The 22,968-nt window shown below is 36.4% G+C and overlaps 2 protein-coding genes across 15 annotated transcripts in view; one reads left to right on the forward strand and one right to left on the reverse strand.

Moving 5' to 3' along the window:
• The window catches only part of GPHN (gephyrin), a 651,195-nt gene that overhangs the window by 605,273 nt on the left and 22,954 nt on the right, over window positions 1-22,968 (forward strand). For 13 of the 14 annotated variants that reach the window (XM_055088534.1, XM_055088535.1, XM_055088537.1 and 10 more), the window contains one exon: window positions 16,010-16,097. In XM_055088534.1, the coding sequence (XP_054944509.1) occupies window positions 16,010-16,097 (88 nt within the window). Of the gene's footprint in view, window positions 1-16,009; window positions 16,098-19,770; window positions 20,404-22,968 lie in introns of those variants that run through there. The other variant, XM_055088541.1, reaches the window with a different exon arrangement.
• On the reverse strand, window positions 1,966-2,298 carry LOC102994937 (protein canopy homolog 1). Its single transcript, XM_024134232.2, is given in 1 exon segment — window positions 1,966-2,298. A coding segment is annotated over 1 exon segment (279 nt). The 5' UTR covers window positions 2,245-2,298.

Below are 22,968 nucleotides of genomic sequence, written 5' to 3' on the forward strand. Positions count from 1 at the left end.
CCCTATTTAGCAAAACCTTAAGATATTCCCCATCAGAGGCAAGATGTTTGGTTATCTCCAGTCAAAGCAGAAGCCTCAATATCCATGAGAAACAGCCATCAGTGGAAGGAAGGCATACCTCCCCACGGTCCTTTAGGTGGGAAACAAAAGCCCAAAATCTCTTAAATTCTACGATTAACATTAGTACTGTCTAGATGTGAGAATTTGTCAGATTTACCATTGAGGGTATGGAAGGACAGCAGCCAACACTTCTACAATCACAAATGTTATGGTTTTCGAGGGAACTTTGTGCCAGTGTCTCTACATGTTCCCGTGAAGAAACAGTTTAGTGCATTTACCAAGGAAGCCTAAGTTAGGAAAATGTTTATGACTCATTTTTTGAAATGCTAAATTAAATTTAAATAGCTAAGTTTACTAAAGTTATAGGGACTGTGTTTTAAGTCACAAGTTTACTACCCTACTGAAAAATGATGCGAATTATTCTTAAATCCTATTTCCATTTTTTATCAGTTGCATGCAGTGCAGCCTCATTGGGTTGTAATATGTAGGATCTATACTACTTAGCCAGCTACAGACATATCAAAAAATCACAGACCTTCTCAGTTTTCCCAAATAAATGAAATTAACTTTAAAAGTTAGACTTTTAATAAGAGTTGAGGTGGGAAAAGGAGAAGAATGGAAACCTCTTTCTCTTCATTTTGGCAAATTTTTCTAAATGTAAGAATTATTTCCTCCTGACAAGTCAGTTGAGTGGCTTAAATAATGTGCTTTCTAGGCCATCAGGTAACATATGGCAAGTAGTTTTTGTTTTGGGGACTTTGCTCTATTCCACTCTCCACTCCTCAGTGAAATGGATTCATTGGTCTTGGCTTATTCTTAGCAAATAGTAATCCACATAACAAAGTATAAGCATCCTACCTAGTAAATTCTCAGAGACAACAGTGAGAACGTCTTCTTTAAAACAAGTGTAAAATAGGTCCTGACCTTTTAAATGATTAAAGTTATATTCCAATGAATGTAAACTTAACAGAGACAATGAAATCTCCAAGAGTGAGATTATTACTACACTCTGTTATTAACGTGGTCAAAAGGCAATTTTCCTTAAGTTCCCACCTCTCCTTCCATCTCCACACCTAGAAAAACATCCATAGAAAAAATGATAGGTTGGTTAGTAGTAAAATCTATACGCTAAATGTTAGGTGAAAGTCTTTAAGAAACAAAGGCACGACAGGAGAGTTTGCAGCAAAACAAAACATGGCCATTGGTATCATCCTTTAAGACTACATGATAATAAATACATGAATAATAAATCAACTTTCTAAATCATTTGAATTCAGGCTGTATGCATCAGAAAGGCCAATATAGTTATTGTTCCCTGTAAAAGTACTCACTGCTTTTGATGCATTTTATTAAATTTTAGAAATTAAGAAGTTTTTAAACTTAAGGTTTCTAGAAATTTAAATTTCATTCCTGATATAAAGTGAGTTCACTTCTTTCAGTGATAGCCATACAGCCCAGAAAAATTAACCTGGAATTTGCAGCAATATGTTTTCTTAATTTCATGACTAATCAAGTATTTATAAAATCAAGTTTTTATCAAACAGAACACTATACTTGTATATGTGCATGAAATATACAGTACACATTATTAAATCCTTATTTCATTTATGAAATGTCTTCACTTTTTTCCTATTACTGAGTTAAATGCTTTCCTGCCAAGCCTGTTTGTATCAAAATCTACAAAGGTAATTCATTTCATGCACTCCTCAGCTTCACCTATAGAAAGAATTGGGGCTCGTCATGATGCCAAACAAGAGATTTTCAATAAAATATCAAACATGAGACAATGCAGTATGAACAAGAGACGTAAAGTTTCTTCTCATGAAGAAACATGAAGACAGAAATGCAGACATTGACCTTGGGGGCTGTGACTTGTCTCTCCTCTAACTAGCAGCACCGTCATTCCTAGAGTTCAGTGTGATTAGTAGAAGTTTCACACAGACCTGATTTTTCACTGCACAGCTTGTCAGAGAGGTAGTTTGTCTCCTGGGCCATAAGTGAGAATATTTCATCTTCGTACTCTTCCATTATAGTTTCACACGTGAATTTCAAATGTCTGTAAGCATCAGAATAAAAATAGAATTTTTAAAATTCTTTGTATATTTTGTCTCCTTTCCTTGGAGCAAGTCTCTTGAAAGTCTTCTTCTTAGTCACGGGGTCTTCTTCGAGCTTGTAGTCATTCATTCACTCACACACTTTATCCAAGAGGTCTGTGAGGAATGCCTCCGACTGGGCTAAGGGAATCGAATCACCCCTCTCACAGGTGCTGTTGCACTGTCTTTGGAACAGCTGGTGCCCGTCTCCGTGCGCCCCACTCCCTCCGGAATCCAGCGAGGATTCAGAGGACCCTTTGGCCACCACCTCTGCCCCGTGCCTCTGTTTCTGTTTTGATATGTATGTTCATTTGTCTTGTTTTTTAGATTCCACATGTAAGTGAATCATAGAGTATTTGTCTTTCTCTAACTTATTTCACTTAGCATAATACCCTCTAAGTCTATCCATGTTGTCACAAATGGCAATATTCCATTCATTTTTATGGCTGAGTAGTATTCCATATACAGTATATACACACACCATCTCTTCTTTATCCATTCATCTATCAATGGACACTTAATTGCTTATGTACCTTCAGTACTGTGAATAATGCTACAGTGAACATAGCGGCGCATATATCTTTTCAAATTAGTGGTTTTGTTTTCTTTGGAAAACTACCCAGAAGTGGAATTGCTGGATCATATGGTAGTTCTATTTTTAATTTTTTAAGACCCTCCATAGTGGCCACACCAATTTACATCCCACCAACACGGCACAAGGGTCCCCTTTTCTCCATATCCTTTCCAACACTTGTTATTTGTTGTCTTTTTAATAATAGCCATTCTGACAGGTATGAGTTGGTATCTCGTTATGGTTTTGATTTGCAATTCTGTGATGATTAGTTATGCTGAGCATCTTGTCATGTGCCTGCCGGCTATCTAAATATCTTATTTGGGGGGCTTCCCTGGTGGCGCAGTGGTTGCGCATCCGCCTGCTGATGCAGGGGAACCGGGTTCGCACCCCGGTCTGGGAGGATCCCACATGCCGCGGAGCGGCTGGGCCCGTGAGCCATGGCTGCTGAGCCTGCGCGTCCAGAGCCTGTGCTCCGCAACGGGAGAGGCCGCAGCAGAGGGAGCCCCGCATACCACAAAAATAAATAAATAAAAATAAATAAATAAATAAATAAATAAATAAATAAATATCTTATTTGGGAAAATATCTATTCAGGTCCTCTGCCCATCTTTTTTTTCAATTAATTTTTATTGGAGTATAGTTGCTTTATAATGTGTTCATTTCTACTGTACAGCAAAATGAATCAGTTATACATATACATATATCCCCTCTTGTTTTGGATTTCCTTCCCATTTAGGTCACCACAATGCATTGAGTTCCGTGTGCTATACAGTATATTGTCATTAAGTTACCTATTTTATACATGGTATCAATACTGTATATATGTGAATCCCAGTCTCCAAATTCTGCCCATTTTTAAATCAGGTTGTTTGTTTTTGTGATATTGAGTTGTATGAGCTATTTATATATGCTGTATATTAACCCCTTATTGGTTATATCATTTGCAAATATTTTCTCCCATTCAATAGTCTGCCTTTTCATTCTGTTGATAGTTTCCTTCTCTGTGCAAAAGCTTTTAAATTAACAAATGTAGTCCCATTTGTTAATTTTTGCTTTCATTTACTTTACCTGGGGAAACATATCCAAAAAAATATTGCTACAACCAGTGTAAAACAGCATACCGCCCATGTTTTCTTCTAGGAGTTTTATGGCTTCTGGTCTTACACTTAGGTCTTTAATCCATCTTTAGTTTATTTTTGTATATGGTGTAAGAAATTAGGCAAGTTTGAGTCTTCTGCAAGTAACTGTCGAGTTTTCCCAACAACATTCATTGAAGAGACTGTCTTTTCTCCACTGTATATTCTTGCCTCCTTTGTCGTAGATTAATTGACCATAAGTCTGGGTTTATTTCTGGGCTCTCTATCCTGTTTCATTGATCTATGGGTCTGTTTTTGTGCCAGTGCCATACTGTTTTGATTGTTGTAGCTTTGTAGTGTAATTTAAAATCAGGGAACTTGATACCTCCAACTTTGTTCTTCTTCTCAAGATTGTTTTGGCTATTCACAGTCTTTTGTGTTTCCATACAAATGTTTAAATTATTTATTCTAGTTCTGTGAAAAAATGCCATTGGTATTTTGATAGGGATTACATGAAATCTGTAGATTGCCTTGGGTAGTATGGTAATTTTAACAATATTAATTCTTCCAATTCATGGACACGGTCAGTGTATCTTTCTATTTGTGTCATCTTTAATTTCTTTCATCGGTGTTTTATAGTTTTCCAAGTACAGGTCTTTTACCTCCTTAGGTAGTTTTATTCCTAGGTATTTTTTTTCTTTTTGACACAATTGTAAATGAGATTATTTTCCTAATTTCTCTTTCTGATAGTTTGTTGTTAGTGTATAGAAACACAACAGATTTATGTATATTAATTTTGTATCCTGCAACTTTACTGAATTCATTTATTAGTTCTAACAGTTTTTTTGCTGGTATCTTTAGGATTTTCTATATATAGTATCATGACTATCATGGCTATCTATATATAGTCATCTGCAAACAGTAACAGTTTTACTTTTTCCTTTCCAATTTGGATCCCTTTTATTTCTTTCTCATGTCTGATTGCTGCGGCTAGGACTTTCAATGCTATGTTGAATAAAAGTGGGCATCCTTGTCCTGTTCCTGATCTTAGAGGAAATGCTTTCAGCTTTTCACCATTGAGTATGATGTTGGCTGTAGGTTTGTCATATCTGGTCTTTATTATGTTGAGGTATGTAGCCTCTGTAACCACTTTATTGAGAGTTTTTATTATACATGGATGTTGAATTTTGTCAAGAGCTTTTTCTACATCTATTGAGATGATCATATGATTTTTATTCTTCAGTTTGTTAATGTGGTGTATCACATTAATTGATTTGTGGATATTGGACCATCATTGCCTCCCTGGAATAAATCCTACTTGATCATGATATATAACCCTTTTAACATATTGTTGAATTCTGTTTGCTAATATTTCATTGAGGATTTCTGCATCTATGTTCATCAGTGATTTTGACTTATAGTTTTCTTTTTTGTGTTATATCTTTGTTTTGATATCAGATGATGCTGACCGCGTATATGAGTTCAGAAGCATTCCTTCCATCTCAGTTTTTTTGGAATAATGTGAGAAGTATAGGCATTAATCGTTCTTTAAGTTTGGTAAAATTCACCTGTGAAGCCATCTGTTAATGGACTTTTGTTTGGTGGTGTTTTGTTTCATTACTGGTAATTGGTCTGTTCATCTTTTCTAATTCTTCCTGAGTCAGTCTTAGGAGATTGTACGTTTGTAGGAATTTATCCATTTCTCCAAGGTTGTCCATTTTATTGGCATATAATTGTTTGTAATAATCATTTATGAACTATTGTATTTCTATGATGTCAGTTGTAACTTCTTTTTCATTTATGATTTTATTTATTTGTGTCCTCTCTCTTTTTTTTCCTGATGAATCTGGCTAAAGGTTTACCAATTTTGTTTATCTTTTCAAGGAACCAGTTGTTAGTTTCATTGATCTTTTCTATTGCTTTTTCAGTCTCTATTTCATTTATTTCTCCTCTGATCTTTATATTTCTTTCCTTCTATTAACATTGGGTTTTGCTTGTTCTTTTTCTAGTTTCCCTTTAGGTGTAGGTTAGGTTGTTTATTTTAGATTTTTCTTCTTTCCTGAGATAGGCTTATATCACTATAAACTACCCTCTTCGAAATGCTTTTACTCTGCCCCATAGTTTTTGGTTGTTGTACTTCCATTTTCATTTGTGTTTAGGTACTTTTTTACTTCCTCTTTGGTTTCTTCAGTGATTCATTGGTTGTTTAGTAGCATATTATTTAGCCTCCACGTTTAGGGGTTTTTTTGCAGTTTTTTTCCTTAGAGTTAATTTCTAATCTCATAGTGTTGTGGTCAGAAAAGATGTTTGATATGATTTCAGTGTTCTTAAATTTAATGAGCCTTGTTTTGTGACCTAGTATGTGTTCTATCCTAGAGAATGTTCCACATGCATTTGAAAAGTATGTGTATTCTGCTGCTTTGGATGAAATGGTCTGTATGTATCAAGTAAGTTCATCAGGTCTAGTGTGTCATTTAAGGCCAATGTTTCTTTATTAATTTTCTGTCTGGGTGATCTGTCCATCGATGTGAGTGGGGTGTTGAAGTCCCCTACTGTTATTGTGTTACTATCAATTTCTTTCTTTATGTTTGTTAATATTTGTTTTATGTATTTAGGTTCTCCTATGTTGGGTGCATATATATTTTACATTGTTATATCTTCTTGTTGGATTGATCTCTTTATCATTATGTAATGTCCTTCTTTGTCTCTTGTAACATTCTCCATTTTAAAGTCCATTTTGTCTTGCATTAGAATTGCTACTCCAACTTTCTTTTCTTTTCTATTTGCAAGGAGTATCTTTTTCCATCCCCTCTCTTTTGATTTATGTGTATCTTTAGATCTGAAGTCAGTCTCCTGAAGGCAGCATATATATGGGTTTTGTTTTTTTAAATTTATTCAACCACTCTCTATCTTTTGATTGGGGCATTTAATCCATTTACATTTAAACTTTTTTTGGTTTTTTGTGGTCTTGTTTTGTTTTGTTTTTGTGGTACGCGGGCCTCTCACTGTTGTGGGCTCTCCCGTTGCGGAGCACAGGCTCCGGACGCGCAGGCTCAGCGGCCATGGCTCACAGGCCTAGCTGCTCCGCAGCATGTGGGATCTTCCCGGACCAGGGCACGAACCCGTGTCCCCTGCATCGGCAGGCGGACTCTCAACCACTGCGCCACCAGGGAAGCCCTAAAGTTATTATTGATAGGTGTGTACTGATTGCCACTTTGTTACTTGTTTTTGTAGGTCTTTTTTGTTCCTCTCTTCCTCTTTTGCTCTCTTCCCTTGTGATTTGATAACTATCTTTATTGTTATGTTTGGATTCCTTTCTCTTTTTGTATATGTATCTTTTATAGATTTTTGGTTTGTGCTTACCATGAGGTTTACATACACATATACATGATTATTTTAAGTTGATGCTTTCTTAAGTTCAAATGCATTCTAGCAACCCTGCATTTTTACTTTCCCCTACAAGTTTAATATTTTTGACATCATATTTTATATCTTTTTGTTTGTATACCCTTAACTACTTACTGTGAATATAGATGATTTTACTACTTTTTTCATTTAAGCTTCCTACTAGCTTTATGAGTGATTGGTTTACTACGTTTACTGTATATTTGCCTTTACCAATGAGATTTTCTGCTAGTCTTCAGGTCATTCTCATCGATAGTTTCTCTGTAAATAGTTGTGATTTTGGTGTGCCCATGGGAGGAGGTGAGCTCAGGGTCTTCCTGCACTGCCATCGTGGCCCTATTCCAAATAGAAATTTTAAAAAGCAGAGTCTGAACTGAAAGTGGACCCCCAATACCCACTGAAATCTGAGAAGATATAATAGTCAAAAGATATCATACCCTCTAGACATATTCCTCCTTCACAGAAACTGATTAGTTTGTAAAGTCTTGAGAAAGCCACATTCATTTTCTGATAGATTTATTTTGAGATATACTTCTTCTTTCTCTTTTATCTACCTTTCTATTAACTTTAAGCTTTTTTGACATCTAATTAAGTTACAACTCTAGGAAGAGTTGTTATTATTATTGGTGACCATCTTCCAAGATGAAGGTGAATGTCATAGCTTGGGGGAGGAAAAATGCTTCTATTTTTTTTCACTCAAGTCAAATAGTCAAATGTTCCTGATGTCCAAAAAGTGAGAGGGAGACAAGTGTGATCTACAAGCTGAGTATTATATTGCAATGCCTGCATCAGTTTCTCCATCTCTGGTTCAGTCTATACATGAAGAGAAAATAGTCATTGTGTTAATTATATAAATTTTGGTATTTCCATAGAATACAATATCTTAGAATTGAAAGGAATTTCTGATGTTAGCTTCTCCAATATTTTACTCAGTGGAGGTGTTAGAGAAAATTTCTAACAGCTGGCCATCAGGTTTTTGTTTGATCCTTTTAGTGAGAGAGATATTATTTGCCTCATGAGGAGAACATTTATTGTTGGATGACTGTTAGGGCAAGGATGTTTTTCTATTACACTGAGCCAAAGTCTTTATCCCTGTTTCTCTCATCCATTAGTTCTAATTCTGCCTGGAGCAACGCCAAATAAATTGACTCCCTCTTCTACATGATAGCCTCTCAAAGAAAGTACTATTTATGATTATGTAAATGTTAGTAGTGTCTTCTCTTCCACCCACAGATAATATTATTTGCCCATAATATCATTACAGTTGTAAATATTGTACATTATTTATTCCCAAAGCTACTGTGGAGAGATTAATTTGAGGCCAGTGTTCATTCATTTATTGAGTGCCTACAATGTGCAGGGATTTGGTAGGTCAATCAAGAAGCCTAGATAAAATGAGAACATGACTTGTGAGACAGTCATATGTTATTGTATCCATTTTATAAATTTGCCTTTTATCACAATTAGTTTCCTCTCTTTAGCCTTTTTAGTTCGACTTTAAATTCCACTTTGACATTGAAATGCCATTCCTGCTTTTTTGAATATTTACATTAGCCTGGTGTCTTTTGAGCATACCTTTTATTTTTATTCTTTCATCTCTTTTAAGTGTATCCCTTATAAATAACATCCAAATGGGAATTGAGCTTTAAAAAACTCAATATTGCATTTGCCTTAGGTTACTGTAACCCTGATCCTATCTTGACGTTCATTTTGCTTTACCATGAAGTTTGCTATATATTATTCTCTTGATATTTTTTCCTTCCATCTTACTTTATTTTTACTACTAATAGAACTTTGTTATTTCTTCTTTGTCCTTTTCCCTATTGTTGGTTTGATCCAGGTGCTGTTTGTTCCCTTTCACTCATTATTTTGGAAGGTGTGCTGTACTCTACCATCCCCCTCATGCTTTCCTTCTAATTTCTGATACTAATAATCAAATATTCATTTCTCCACTATTATATTTTTTAAAGGTGCTCACTATATCCCTCCTACAAGGCCTTCCCATTTCCTCCATGCATATCTTATACCAATGAGACTTTGAGAACACTTACTTTTCCCATCTCCTCCCACTCCCTCAACTTTTAGGCATTGCTGAGATAATGCTTTTAAATCTAGACTATTACTAAGTTTTCTTTTGCGTATGTCTCTACAACTTCTGGGAAATCCATGTTTAGTACATATATTATAATCCCCCAGTTTATTTGATTGTTATTCATTTAGATTTAGTTATATAGTTTATAAATGTGTGTATATTTTACTAGTGTTTTCTCTACTCCTCATCTTCCCCTATCTTGAGATCTCTGATCTGGTTAATTTTTTTCATTTAGAGTCATTTTTCCAGAACATTACTTGTTGATTTATTATCTTAATTTTTACATTTTCACAAATATTATTCTTCTGTCCTGACAGGTGAGTGGTGTCTGACTGGATATAGGATTTGGGGGTTGCAAGCCTTTTTTCTCAGAGTACGTTGATGTTTATCTACTGTTTTATAGTTTTTGGTGTTGTAGGTAAGAAGTCCAAAACCAGTATTCTTTTTTTCTTTGTCAGTAAATTTAATCTTTCTGTCTGACAGCTTGTAAGATATTCTCTTTATCCTTGAAATTATAAAATTTAACCAGGACATTTTTAGGTTTATAATTTTTTGTCAGTCTTACCTGGAACTTAGTAAATATTTTCAATCTCCAAGCCCAAGTCATTCCAAATAAATGAAATTTTCCTCTATTTTTCCCCTCTATCAGTTCCTTTTTTCCCATATGGAATTCCTATTAATAATATGTCAGTGTCTTGCTGTGTCCTCCAAATTTCTTATCATCTCCTTCATGACTTGTGTCATTTTATATTTTTGTACATCTCTTTGAGACATTTCTACCACTTGGTTTTCCACGCCACTAATTGAGTTTCAACAGGGACTATATTCACCTTCATCTACTAAATTTTGAAAATTACATTTTTTGTTCCAGAACATCCTTTTAAGGTTGTAAATGAATCTCCATTAGTGCTTTAATTGTGTGTTGTTTTTGTTGTTGTTAAAATTATCTATTTCCCCCAACATGTTGATTTCACTAAGAGCCATCCTAACTATCGTTCTTATTCTTCCACCCTCCAGTTGCTGGCAGCTTAAATTGCTGGTATTTTCCTTTACCTACTGAGAGTTGTATTCACCCTCAGCCCTCAAGAAGCTGCTAGGGTGCCACAGACCTGATGGGAATGTAGTTGTAGTGGAAAAGAGGATCAAAGTGGTAAAAGGCATGGAAGTCACAACTCCTGAATTGGCAAAGCAGCAATAGGCAAGCTGCCAGTCTTCTATTGAAGCCTCTGTGCTTCCTGGACATTTAGTTATGAAGGTTTGGGCTTTCCCAGCTGTTAGGGATAGGGCAGTCTTAGTATTTTTTAAGTAGACTTCTGGATCAACTTAAAAATAATACATTTGTGCTTAAACTGCATCCCAATCAGCTTCTAGTGCTTTAAATCAATGAATGTTAGACATGGAAAGGACCTAGTCCAAATGTTCTCATTTTACAAATAAGGATAATGAGACCCCAAGAAATGATGTTCATTTTTCAAAGTCATCTCAGCAGTAGAGACAAAACTGGATTCTAGGCCCTGACACACTCAGGCTTCAGTTGACAGTTCTGTTTTCTGTCACCGAGTACTTAAATGTCTAGCATTTAGCACTAAATCAATGCTCTTATAGAATGTTTTCATATAATATTGGTACTCTCAGAGAACCATGGGTAGGTACTTATTTCAAGTGAAAATGGATAGAAAGTGTTAGTAAATCAAGATTAATGCTAGTATTAGATTTATCTTTAAAGAAATGGTTAATCACCTTTCAAATCTAATTAGAACTGCAGTTTTTAATGAAGAAAGAATTAAATGATTTCACAATATCCCTTTAAGATCTGCTGCTCTTTGAGAAAAGGGAAGCTACTGGTATATACCTAGAAAACTTACTAATTTGTTTAATTGAACATCCCTTCCAGTGGCAATGGTGAGAAGATATTTCAAATGTAAAAAATACAAATTATTGGTTTTTGATCATCACTATTTGGCATACATAAATAATATTTATATGCTTAGATAAAAATGATAAATAGCTTTTTTCTGGCGATGTATATAACAAAATGTCTTTCACAGTGTGAATAATACTGTAGTTTAAAAGAATAGTAGAGTGAACATAGGTGACCTTGAACCTGTCACTACCTCTGTGAACTTCATTGACCTCTCTTGCCCTGCCTACATCATGGAGTTGTAAAATTAACACATAAGTGTGACAGTGTATTTTTCTTTTAAAACAAGAGAATTATTGTCATTAATTTTATTTCTTAAATATCAACTGATCTTATATATAGGAAGTAATGTCATATATAAGACATATAAGGTCATATTATGTTTTCATTTTACTCTCCTATCTTTGCGAAAATTAATATGCTATGCTCTCTATTTAACAAAACTGAGAAAATCATGAACTATTTTTATCCTACTATAATATCCATGATTATAATCCTTGCTACCTATTTTTTATCATTATTCAGAGTAATCTCTTAGTCTTAGAAAGCAAACTCAGTTTTTAGTTCTTAAAAATAAAAAGGTTGGGGCTTCCCTGGTGGTGCAGTGGTTGAGAGTCCGCCTGCCGATGCAGGGGACACGGGTTTGTGCCCCGGTCCGGGAAGATCCCACATGCCGCGGAGTGGCTGGGCCCGTGAGCCATGGCCGCTGAGCCTGCGCGTCCAGAGCCTGTACTCCGCAACGGGAGAGGACACAGCAGTGAGAGGCCCACGTACCGCAAAAAAATAATAATAATAATAAATAAATAAAAATAAAAAGGTTGGAGGGACGGAATATAAAATAAATATGGGAAAATATTAGCATTTGTCAAATCTGAGAGATGGGTACATGGGTGTTATACTGTTATCTTATGTGAGAAATATTTCATCATTTAAAATATGAATCACAAAAAAAGAGACCAAATTTATGACTTGTAAGCAAGCCCTAAGTTATGTTTAATCAAAATCTTAATTTAGTTTTCATCTGAATATAGGATTTAGAACTATGTTTGTTTCATTCCACAGAACTAACATGTTCACAGATGCACTTTTCTTGTCATCCCAGACAGATCTCCTCCTGCTGCCTTAGCATCCTCTGTTTTATGCTTTTGCATAACGGTCCATTCTCATGAGAGTTTTCCTTGTATGACATATCATATGCCTGAAAAAACTAGACAGTCACTTTGCTTAGGCACTCGACAAGGAAACAGAGGTTCTAGTCCTAGCTCTGCCACTTACTGCTCTGCCTAGCCTTTAATATGCTACTTTGCCTCTCTGAATATCACTTCCCTTTTCTGTAAAATAGGCATAATCATACTGTTCAGTCTACCTCAGAGATTTATTGTGAAATAATAAATGGAGTTATATCATGCAGTATAAGTGAAGTTACAAATCCTCTGACAGTTGCCATACATTGGTCCCTGTCCCTGTAAGCTATGATCTCTTACTAGATCCCACACACCAGAAGTATGCAACTGAAAGTAGAGTTAAAGAGATGTGCAGAGGGAGATAGAGAAGGGCAAGCCCCAAAGAGTGCTCCCAGCTCTGCTACTGGACAAAATGACCCCCAAAGACCTTTCCAGTTTTAAGATTTAGTGATTTTGTGAATCCATCAGCCACAGAGAAGAAAGCAGCATTGAGTGTATTCTTTGAAACATAATAAATTACGGTAAGGACTTGCTTGGTATAAAATTCCTTTTAGTTTATTTCTGCAAGTTAGAAAATATCATGGGAAGAGTTGATGACTCTGCAGTTTTACAAAATAGGAAAAAAGTCTTTCCCAGATAATATGAAAACAAGGAATAAGGGGGAAAAAAATCACTGAAAAGTATGTTTATTTGCAGCCATCAGCTAGCCTGTCCCAGGAACTTTACCCACCTACAAAGATGTCAATGTGTATGTCACTGCTGCTTTGTTTCCAATGACTTTGCCATAATCCTGTAGAGTTGACAAGCTATAAATTAAATATTGTAAGATTGGTAGAATTAGCTAACGTCTCTTATACTAACACAAAATTATGTGTTGTGTTGATAATAGTCATTGTCCCTTCACCTGAATCACATTCCACATCACCCTGTGTTTGTGATGTTTTTCCCATTTACTCCATAGGCCAACCATTTGGCTCAGCTTAATGATCCAGCAAGGCAAGGGGACCAGAGTGCTGGGCATGCAGTGATCAGGAATCCATCAAATACATATCTTATAGTACTTCAGTATAAAAGAATAATTTGTTATCTTTTTCCCTAAAGTTAAATGAAAAAGATTGATTAAAAATCTGTTCAAAATACATAGTTCAACAATACACCTGTTTTTTAATATAATTCTTTCAAGATGTTTGCCCAACCAAATTAGCTTCAAAATTCATGTCAGGGATTTTTTTTTAAGTTTTTTTTTTTTTTTTAATGTTTTACACATAGATCCTACCTTCATTGAATACCTGGGTATCTTTTTGGCTGCATAAGCAATTAACTGGATGATTTCAGAGGATCTCTGTGTTGTTTATTGAACCTCATGTGAGCCATTTTTCAAACTTTTACTGTTGTCTCCTTGGGAGATTGCTCACCAAAGCCAAACAACCTCTGGTACACTCATGGACAGGCCAGTGCTTGAGGAGCAGGAGAATTTTATCTAGAGTCAGTAAGAGAACCTAATAGTAAATGGAACTATTCGGGCTGGAACCAGGCCTAGCTTATTTATTGAGCCCTTTGGGCTTTTCACATACAGTTCTGTGAATGTATTTGAGGTCCAATCTATGATTTTCTTCTGTGTTAGTCATAGATATTCTCCTAAATAAAAACAGTCAAATATGCTAAAGTTGAACTCTGCCAGGTTGTTAGGTTTGTATGATAACTTTTGTCAGTACCACAGTAATAACAACAACAACCAACCTTTCTTGAAAACTCAGTTTGTACCAGGTACTAGCCCACAAACTTATATATATTATGTTACTTAAACCACATAACAACCCTATACTATCCCTACTTTATAGATGGAAAACTAAGGCAAAGAAAGGTTAAGCAACTTGTCCAATGTTCTACATCTAGCAGGTTAAACTCAGGCAGTCTGACTCCAGAGTTCACACTCTTAATCTCTGTAATGTGCCACCTCCCAACTTTGTCTCCTGGAGAGCCTCTTGGGTAGATCTCAAGTTCCTCTCCTTACCTCTGTCACCCCTGGATAAAATTTATGCTAGTTACAAATCTTCTCCTCCTCCTTTTCCTCTCCTTCCTCCTCCTCCTTCATCTCCTCTCCCTCCTCCTCATCCTCCCATGAAATAGTGCATCAAGGGAAAAGGATATGAACAAACTTCACTACCACAAGAGATTTGGGGGAACATATGCTATCCCATTGAGACATCATTTGATTTCAAGTTAACAAAAACCTGCTGAGTCTAGTTTAAGCAAAGGGAGGGATTTATGAGAAGATTTATGGGAAGAGTTGTCTCCTGGAGCACAAGACCAAGAATAGGCCTCAAGAAGGACTAAAAGCAAGAACTAGAGCATCAGAAGCCAGGATTGTTCCCTTTTTAAATGTACATGTTAGATGTCTATGGGGGAGAAAGGGAAATACCTCCCTTCTCCACAGGGTAAAAAGTTCTTAGAAAACAAGGGTTTAGGCTGAACAAATATTCCTCAAAAGGCACCTTTTCTTTACTCCATCTGAAGGTAAATGCAAGTGCAGTGCACATTGCCCAATAGCTTTGTATGCATTTAAAATTGTGATGAAACAGTCCCTTTCAGCTATTCCCTGATTTCCTGTCCCTCCAGAAATGCTGGTGCTTGGCATTTTGTTGTTCTCTCACTTGATCAATCTCAAGTTAGGCCTTTGAAACCCTTCTAACATCCATACGATAAGACTGTTGATTTCACGCCATCCTTCCTCCCAGGCCTTCCATCTGTACAATCAGAGGGCCTGGTGCACTTGTCTTTTCAGTTGACTGTCAGGAATCTCACTAATTTCAATCCCTAACATTCACCCTGTCCCATTATCCTCTCAAAATATCTCATACTGTCTCTGCCTTCCTTGTTCTTTTTTTCTCTACCCTTTTCCCAATAAACACCTATTGGCTCTTTATATTTTTAGGGACCCCCCCCACCCTTTTCCCATTAGATGAAGTTCAAATTCTTGACCTTGAGGGCCCTCCAAAATCGTGCCCTACACTACCTATCCCAGCCGTTCCAAGTCAGATCCCTCACTCAAGCAGTTCATTTTCCCCATTCATCTAGAACACCACAGGCTTCATCACAGTCTGATCCTCTTGCTTACAAGGCCCTTTCCCATTCCTTCCCACCTGTACAAATTCAGCCCATTTCTCAAGGCCTAACTAAATTAAGTCATATTCCCTCTAAAGAGTCCTAAGTCTCCAACACCTAGGGTGATCAACTGTCCTGGTGTGCCTGAAATTTCCTAGGAAATGTAACTTTCAGCACTACATCTGGGATATTCCTAGGCAAACTGGGATGGTTAGGCAGCCTATCCACACCTCACTGTCTCCCCTTATTATACTGCCTTGTTGAGTAAAAAGCCTGTGAAAGTACCAGTAACTACTATTTCCACACTTACCAGTTTCTTTCTCCGCAATGAGTTATGCTTTTATTGTGCAGAGACCTTTTTGATTCCCACTTCATACAGACTTTTCTGCTGTACTCATGTTAATGCCTACTCGTTGAATAAGTGGTCTAGTTTTTAGTTGGCACTATATTTAAAATCTTTTCCTGTGTGTTAATTTATTTGTCTTTATTTTTTTTCCAGCCCAGATGACTTACTCAATGCCTTGAATGAGGGTATCAGTCGTGCTGATGTCATCATCACATCAGGGGGTGTGTCCATGGGGGAAAAGGTATGAAAAAAATGAGGTTCATGAAGTATGCAGTTGATTAACAGTGGTGTGGTAGTCATCTGGTATCCATAACCATCCTCCCACAAAGCTGAAAATCCACAGGGCTTCAGAAATTTCTGGGCACTCTAAAAGGTGTGCAGTGCAGATAAGTCAGAGAGCTTACCATCTCAAATTAAACCCAGGAGTGAAGGTGTTAAAATGTAGGTAGGTATTCTCTTCATAGCAGACAGATTGCTGGGTCAGTCTTCCCTCAAAGTCTCCTAGAGGTCTTGAGCCCTGGGTAGAGCAGATTGCTGCAGACCTCTCCCAAGATCACAAAGGCTAGAGGCTGAGGTCTGCATTGTAGCAAAGCTATAAGAAATAATTTGCAACATGTCTGTTTTCATTACCGTCAAACTGCCTGAAGTGCTCTGAGCATCACGAGGGCAAACCCTGAAGTTAAGAGTACTTAAATTTTAAATTTCTTATTTCCAGGGAGTGTTTCATATAAAACTTATCTTGGTTGCTAATGAACTTAATTATGGGACAGTACCTATTTGGCAGACCAGAAGTTTGCTTTTCTAGCACTTCTGAAGAGGCAGCAAGCTTATAGCTTACATAGGCTTGGCAATTGTGGCTCAGTTATGGTAAGAACAGAACACTTCTCGACCTTAACCTTCTTTATTAGTGCTAACAAAGATGTCATTTATCCCAGGGATTTGCTCACAGGTCAACAGCCAATATAGTAAAGCATATTGGTTTTCTTTTTTTACTCTCTGTGTGGTAAGATACTTACACTAAACCTTTAACTTACTAGGAAGGAGATTTTTAGGAACTGGGCATCCCAGAGTATTCCATAGGAGCTCATAATTGTCCTTCCTAACTCCTTGAGGGGGAATCATATGAAAGAAGAACCAGGAAGAAAGAGAGAAAGCATCAATGCAGCAAACTCCCGCCAGCCTGCAAATTCTAGTCCCCAAAAGAATTCCAGTGTACTTCAGTAGCAGAAAGAAAGAAAAGTGTAGGAGAGAGAACATCTGCTTCAGCCCAAGGGCAGAGGCTGAAAACCAGTCACTGAAAAGACAGGGAAGTAAGTCAAGGAAAGATCCAGAAGCACTATGTAGCATGCATGAATTTTAAGTGCAGAAACTCAGGTACACAGGAAATTTATTTATGTGATTCAACTTAAATTCTACTGTGAGTACCTATGCTACAGAACTGGCAGGAAATTTTATTTAAGCCACTGTTGGACTAATTGCCTCCAAAACTTATGCCAAAGAACTGGGAGGGGCTTAAGAGGCAACAGAGCATCAAGGAGACACATCTGGTTGCCAGTCTTCGCTGGATACATCTAGAGTGTCCATGTCCATGTCAAAGATCTCAGGTCTTTGTTCTTTTAGGCCATGCTAATAGCACTGGGATTATGGGGAGGCTGGGAGTCTTAGGGCAGAGGAAAGGGACCACTGCTACTTGTGGGACCCACAGACCTCTATCCTCTTCTCAGCCAAGGAGAAATGACTCTTCCATAGTTGCTTCCCTCAAAATCTCTCCCCACCCCCACCTCCTCCTGTTTCACATAGCCTTTGCAAAGAGTTTTCATTTTTATAAAACACCAGAAGTTTCAGGTAAACAGTATCTGCTTTTTGCCCTAAAAACTAAAGAATTGTGTGCATTACTATAAATTTTCCACCACCTACAGAATTGTAAAATAGCTCAAAGACAATGAAAGGTATAGATAATCGATAAGGATACGCTAGACTGGACATCCAATAATTGTTTCTTCCTATTTCAAAGTCTCTTAATTTTTCCTAACAGTGTCTCCCCCACCCCATATGATCAAAATAATCACAAAGATCATTACTGATCACAGAAAAGGACTGGTCTCATAGGTTTGCCCTGATTATTTAGCAACAAAAGTATTAATTAACCATATAGGTCTCCTTGAGTTTGTTTTACACATCTAGATCCATATAGAAATAGAGTATTAAAACTAATCAACAATATTCCAAACAAATAAATAATCTGTTAAAATATTTTTTATTTCCCTTAACATTTCATTTAGTCCCATGTTTTTCCTGTTCTGCTAGATCTTGGGTTAGCAGTCTGCTTTCTTGAAACCATCTGTTTTCATTCTAAAGAGTCCTGGGATTCCTGACTCAGTCCACTGTTACTGTACAAAAGTTATCTAAGCTATATCACCTCAGCATCCTGTACCCTAGAGACTATTCTTTGAAGCATCAATAGTTCAAAATACCTATGATTGTCCTTTTCCCTAGTGCTCTGAGTCTGTCTTTGTTGCAGACACAAACTATTTACTGTAGCTTATATAGCAGAGCCTTCAGGCCAGCATCAAAGTAAAACAGAGGCTTTCCTTAGCTAGTAGATATTTAATAGCTGTGCTTAATTTATTACTGTAACCAATAATATCAGAAGATAAGTAAGATTCTCTATTGGTATACAGTAGGTAGCTATTTCATAAAAGTTTTGGTCAGTGTTTCCCCTGAGGGTGAAAATATATTACGAACAGCAAGGGCATTGTCAAATCTCCAGACACTTCCCATAAAGCATACAATTTCTGAAATATTATATTAATGACATTTTACCTGCATAAACCTAACCTAGAGTACAGTGAGCCTTTCTTCTCAGATGTAACAGTAACTCCCTTCCTGTGAAACTCCTGTAACGGTAACATATCAAACAAACCTAACTATTTCTAATTTCTCTTTTTATAAGATGAAAGAACAAATCTTCGTGACTTTCTAGGGGCCCTCTAGAAAATTTCAAACATAGTCGTAGGCGTAGAAGATATACTGAAGAAAGTTTTTTTTCCTAAATTTAGATCTGATCTTTAGAAGGCAAAATCAAAAGTGTTGTCAAAAAAAAAAAAAAAATGGGCACCTGATTAAGATAGGATCATAGCTACCTAAGAAACATACTTGGTTACCTAATTTTTCAAAGCAACAATAAAATATTGGAAAACAAGCATAGAATGTAACATGATCATAAATAATATTAGCTCATTCATAAATTAGGAACCTTTGATCTATACTTTTTTATTTCCTTAAATAATCAAAGACAAAATAAACAAAAAGGCATATTATACAAAAAGAATAGCCTTACATATCATAGAGAAAGCATTAATCAGTAAAGCAAAGAAGTAAGCTCATCAGGGCTTCCCTGGTGGCGCAGTGGTTGCGCGTCCGCCTGCCGATGCAGGGGAGCCGGGTTCGCGCCCCGGTCTGGGAGGATCCCACATGCCGCGGAGCGGCTGGGCCCGTGAGCCATGGCCGCTGGGCCTGCGCGTCCGGAGCCTGTGCTCCGCAACGGGAGAGGCCGCAGCAGAGGGAGGCCCGCATACCACAAAAAAAAAAAAAAAAAAAAAAAAAAAAGAAAAGAAGTAAGCTCATCAAAACTGAGTGAACTTACTAAAATTTTAATATATTTCTCAGCTTCATTTCAAACACAGGTAATATAAACCAAGGCAAATCAAAGTCATTTTCAGAGTTTTGTCCTTTATTATGCTTTTTTAATATTTTGGAACAAACTGACACTTTACTTTAGAACTAAGAGTGGTCTCCAGACCAAAGAGGGTCCTGGAGACTCTTTAAGTGGGTCTGCAAGGTTAAATCTATCCTCATAATAAAACTAAGACTTTATTTGACTTTTTTATTTTCCTTCTCTCATGACTGTATAGTGAGTTTTTCCAGTGGCTGTATGATCTATGATATCTCATCAGACTGAATACAGAAGCAAATAAGAGAATCCACCTGACTTCTATTAAGCTGAAGATTAAAGAGATTTTTTAAATTATAAAACAATGTATAAACAATAAGTTACTTATGTTAACATGAAATAGCTTCATCACTGCTGTTTACAAATGAACCAACAAATAAATATTCTTAACTTCTTAGTTTAAATTTCTAATACAGTAAATATCGATAGACATAACCCACATAACAAAAGCTCTAGGGATCCTTAATGGATTTTAATTTAAGAGCATGTAAAGGGTCGTGAGACCAAGTATTTTGAGTATCGGACTTTTATTTTTCCTGAAAAATGAAAGAACATGCATAGTTTTACTTGTCTGTCATTATTACTTCTAACGTAATTGCAACCACCCATATTTATTATAATGTTTAAGAAAATCACTAATTTCTATTTCACAGCAAAAATTAGGGGGCATCGATCATTGACAAATCATATGTAAGCATTTTAGCAGACTAGAAAAGTTCATAAACACACAGAATACAACTTTGTACAGCCACACACATCCCCTTTGTACCTTCTTAATGTAGCAAAAATGAAAACATACTCATTAACACGACCCAAAGATATATCCTCTCTATGGCATATTAAAATAAGAAGCAAAGTATAATGTATTAACTAAAAGTCATGCTTAGTAAGCAGTGATCGAGTATCCTATTGTACTTAGAAATCAAGGTATCTCATGATTATTCATTAATTAACCAATTTAATAACTGTTCAAGATTTTAAATTACTTAAAAATCTTGAAAATTATTTTCAAGCTGACATTCTACAAACATAATTACTATTGAAATTAAAAGTTTGTCAGAATAATGATTCTATTTCATTGAACCAAATTTTAGATTTTTCACAATCTTAAGTATTATATAAGAATAGCGTTAGACTCTTTGATGAAGTAACCTATATAATTTTAGGAAAAAACAAACCCAAGCGAAATAAAATGTATTTGCCTACTTAACACTGATAAATAAGAGAAAGAACATGGCTGGGTTTGCTTATTAACCAAAATAACTAAGCTAGTCTCATTTGCCAGAGATTTACCTTAACTTTGTGAACTTGATTCTTAAAATTATAAGAAGAATATTTTTTTGGTGCAGCATATTTAAAATAGTATAAGATAAATTTTCTTATTATCTGTGAACTTTAGGAATATTCTATTTATGTAAGTACTTATCTCTCTAAATCAATCAGAATAGAGTACCTTTAATTTAAGAGACATTAGAAGTGTTTTGGTGTGTTCGTTTTTCTCCCCATTGGCAAAGCAAACTTTATTGTAGGCCTAAGATCAGGGCTCTTCTCTTCATGTCCTGCTAAACCAAAGAGTTGGGGATGAGAGGCTCCTTTGTTTCCCCTGCAACACCTCCATCACATTCAAATTCAGATGGAGAGAGCCACGGTAGGGGACACCCTGAATCTGCAGCATACTCTGAAGAAGGCCCACTCTGCATGGTGGTCTCACAGGCATATACTTTATGAATAGCCTCCAGAAATAGGAAAACATTTCACACTCACAAAACAAGATAAATGCCTTCCTGGATCACAGACACATAGACACACAACCACATAAAGAATATACAGCTTCAGGGACTTCCCTGGTGGTCCAGTGGTTAAGAATCCGCCTTCCAATGCAGGGGACGTGGGTTTGATTCCTGGTCGCGGAACTAAGATCCCATATGCCGCAGGGCAACTAAGCCTGTGTGCCGCAACTAGAGAGCCCATGTGCCACAACAAGAGAGCCCACATGCTGCAACTACTGAGCCCGTACGCTCTAGAGCCCGCATGCCACAACTAGAGAGAAGCCCACGCACCTCAATGAAGAGCCCACTCGCCGCAACAAAAATCCCGAGTGCCACAACTAAGACCCAATGCAGCCAAATAAATAAATTTTTTTTTTTTCAAAATACAGCTTCAGCTCTACAACTTCAACCACAGATTAAGAGTAAGCACAGAAACAAACAAAAAAAATTAGTCTGCAAATAAAGAGCTATTTTCCTTCCCAGAGGTCACAAAATTCTTAATTGGTTTAGGCTCAAAATAACAGTAAGACAAATAAACAAGAAAGACTAGCAAACCAGACTCTGTATCTTCTCTTACCTAACAGAGAATAGATTTCAATCACCCATTTATAGGAATCACCAAATGGTCAGACCATAAAACTGAATTCTCAATCATTGATGCTACAAAGGGGAATGCCTTATTAGCCATGCATAGAACCAAAATTAATAGAGGAGGCAAAAATAGAGAAACCCAAAGTTAGCAGATTTCAGGTTTTATTACTACTTGGCATACACTCCAGAAACCAAAGAAAGATGTATGCAGGTTTAAGCCACCCGTAAAATGCACTTTTCTGGCAATTGAGTTTACTTGGTTTTGTCAGATAAATCAATACGGCATCTCAGTGGAGTCTTCAGAATTGTTAAGGTATAGTTTTTTTAAGATAAAATCATGAATCTCATTTTTTTTTATTTTATAAAATGAACATGTGTCAGTGATTTTATTTAACTCATTAATTAATGAGGGAACCAGTAAGATGTTGCAACTGGTTCTAAGAATTCAAAGAACAGAGGCACCTATAGGTAATCAGAAATGCTGAAATCAGTCTGCTAATGGATGCAGAACTGTTCTATATCCACAGGAGAATAATCAATTACACCACCACCGACAGAATTAATTTGCACTTCTTTGGATATTAATCATGTTCACCGTCAGTTTTCTACAGCTTAATTTTTATAAAATAGCACAAAGACAATGAAAGGCACAAATAACCCAGAAGATTGTTTGGACATCCAATAATCTTTTTTGCCCATTTCAAAGTCTTTCATAATTTATCTGACATTGTTTGTTCTTACTTGAGTTGAGGGAAAGACCTGTCTCCTTCATTTGTGTTTCTTCTTCCTATCTGGATCTAGCTTTCAGAACATCAGACAGAGATCCTTCCTGCTTCTATAGGTAGACAAAAACTTAAGAACAGTGATGATTCTCAGCTTTTATTGCTATGTCTGGTACAAGCTTTCCATCACAAGAAACATGAAGCATTTCTTCATGTTCAGAAAGAATGAAAAGGGGCATTTTTACAACAGAAATGATTTTTTTTCAAGAAAAATAAAATACTTTCATTCATTTAACA

This window comes from Physeter macrocephalus, chromosome 11 (genome assembly GCF_002837175.3).
Source record: "Physeter macrocephalus isolate SW-GA chromosome 11, ASM283717v5, whole genome shotgun sequence".
Classification (NCBI taxonomy): Eukaryota; Metazoa; Chordata; class Mammalia; order Artiodactyla; family Physeteridae; genus Physeter; species Physeter macrocephalus.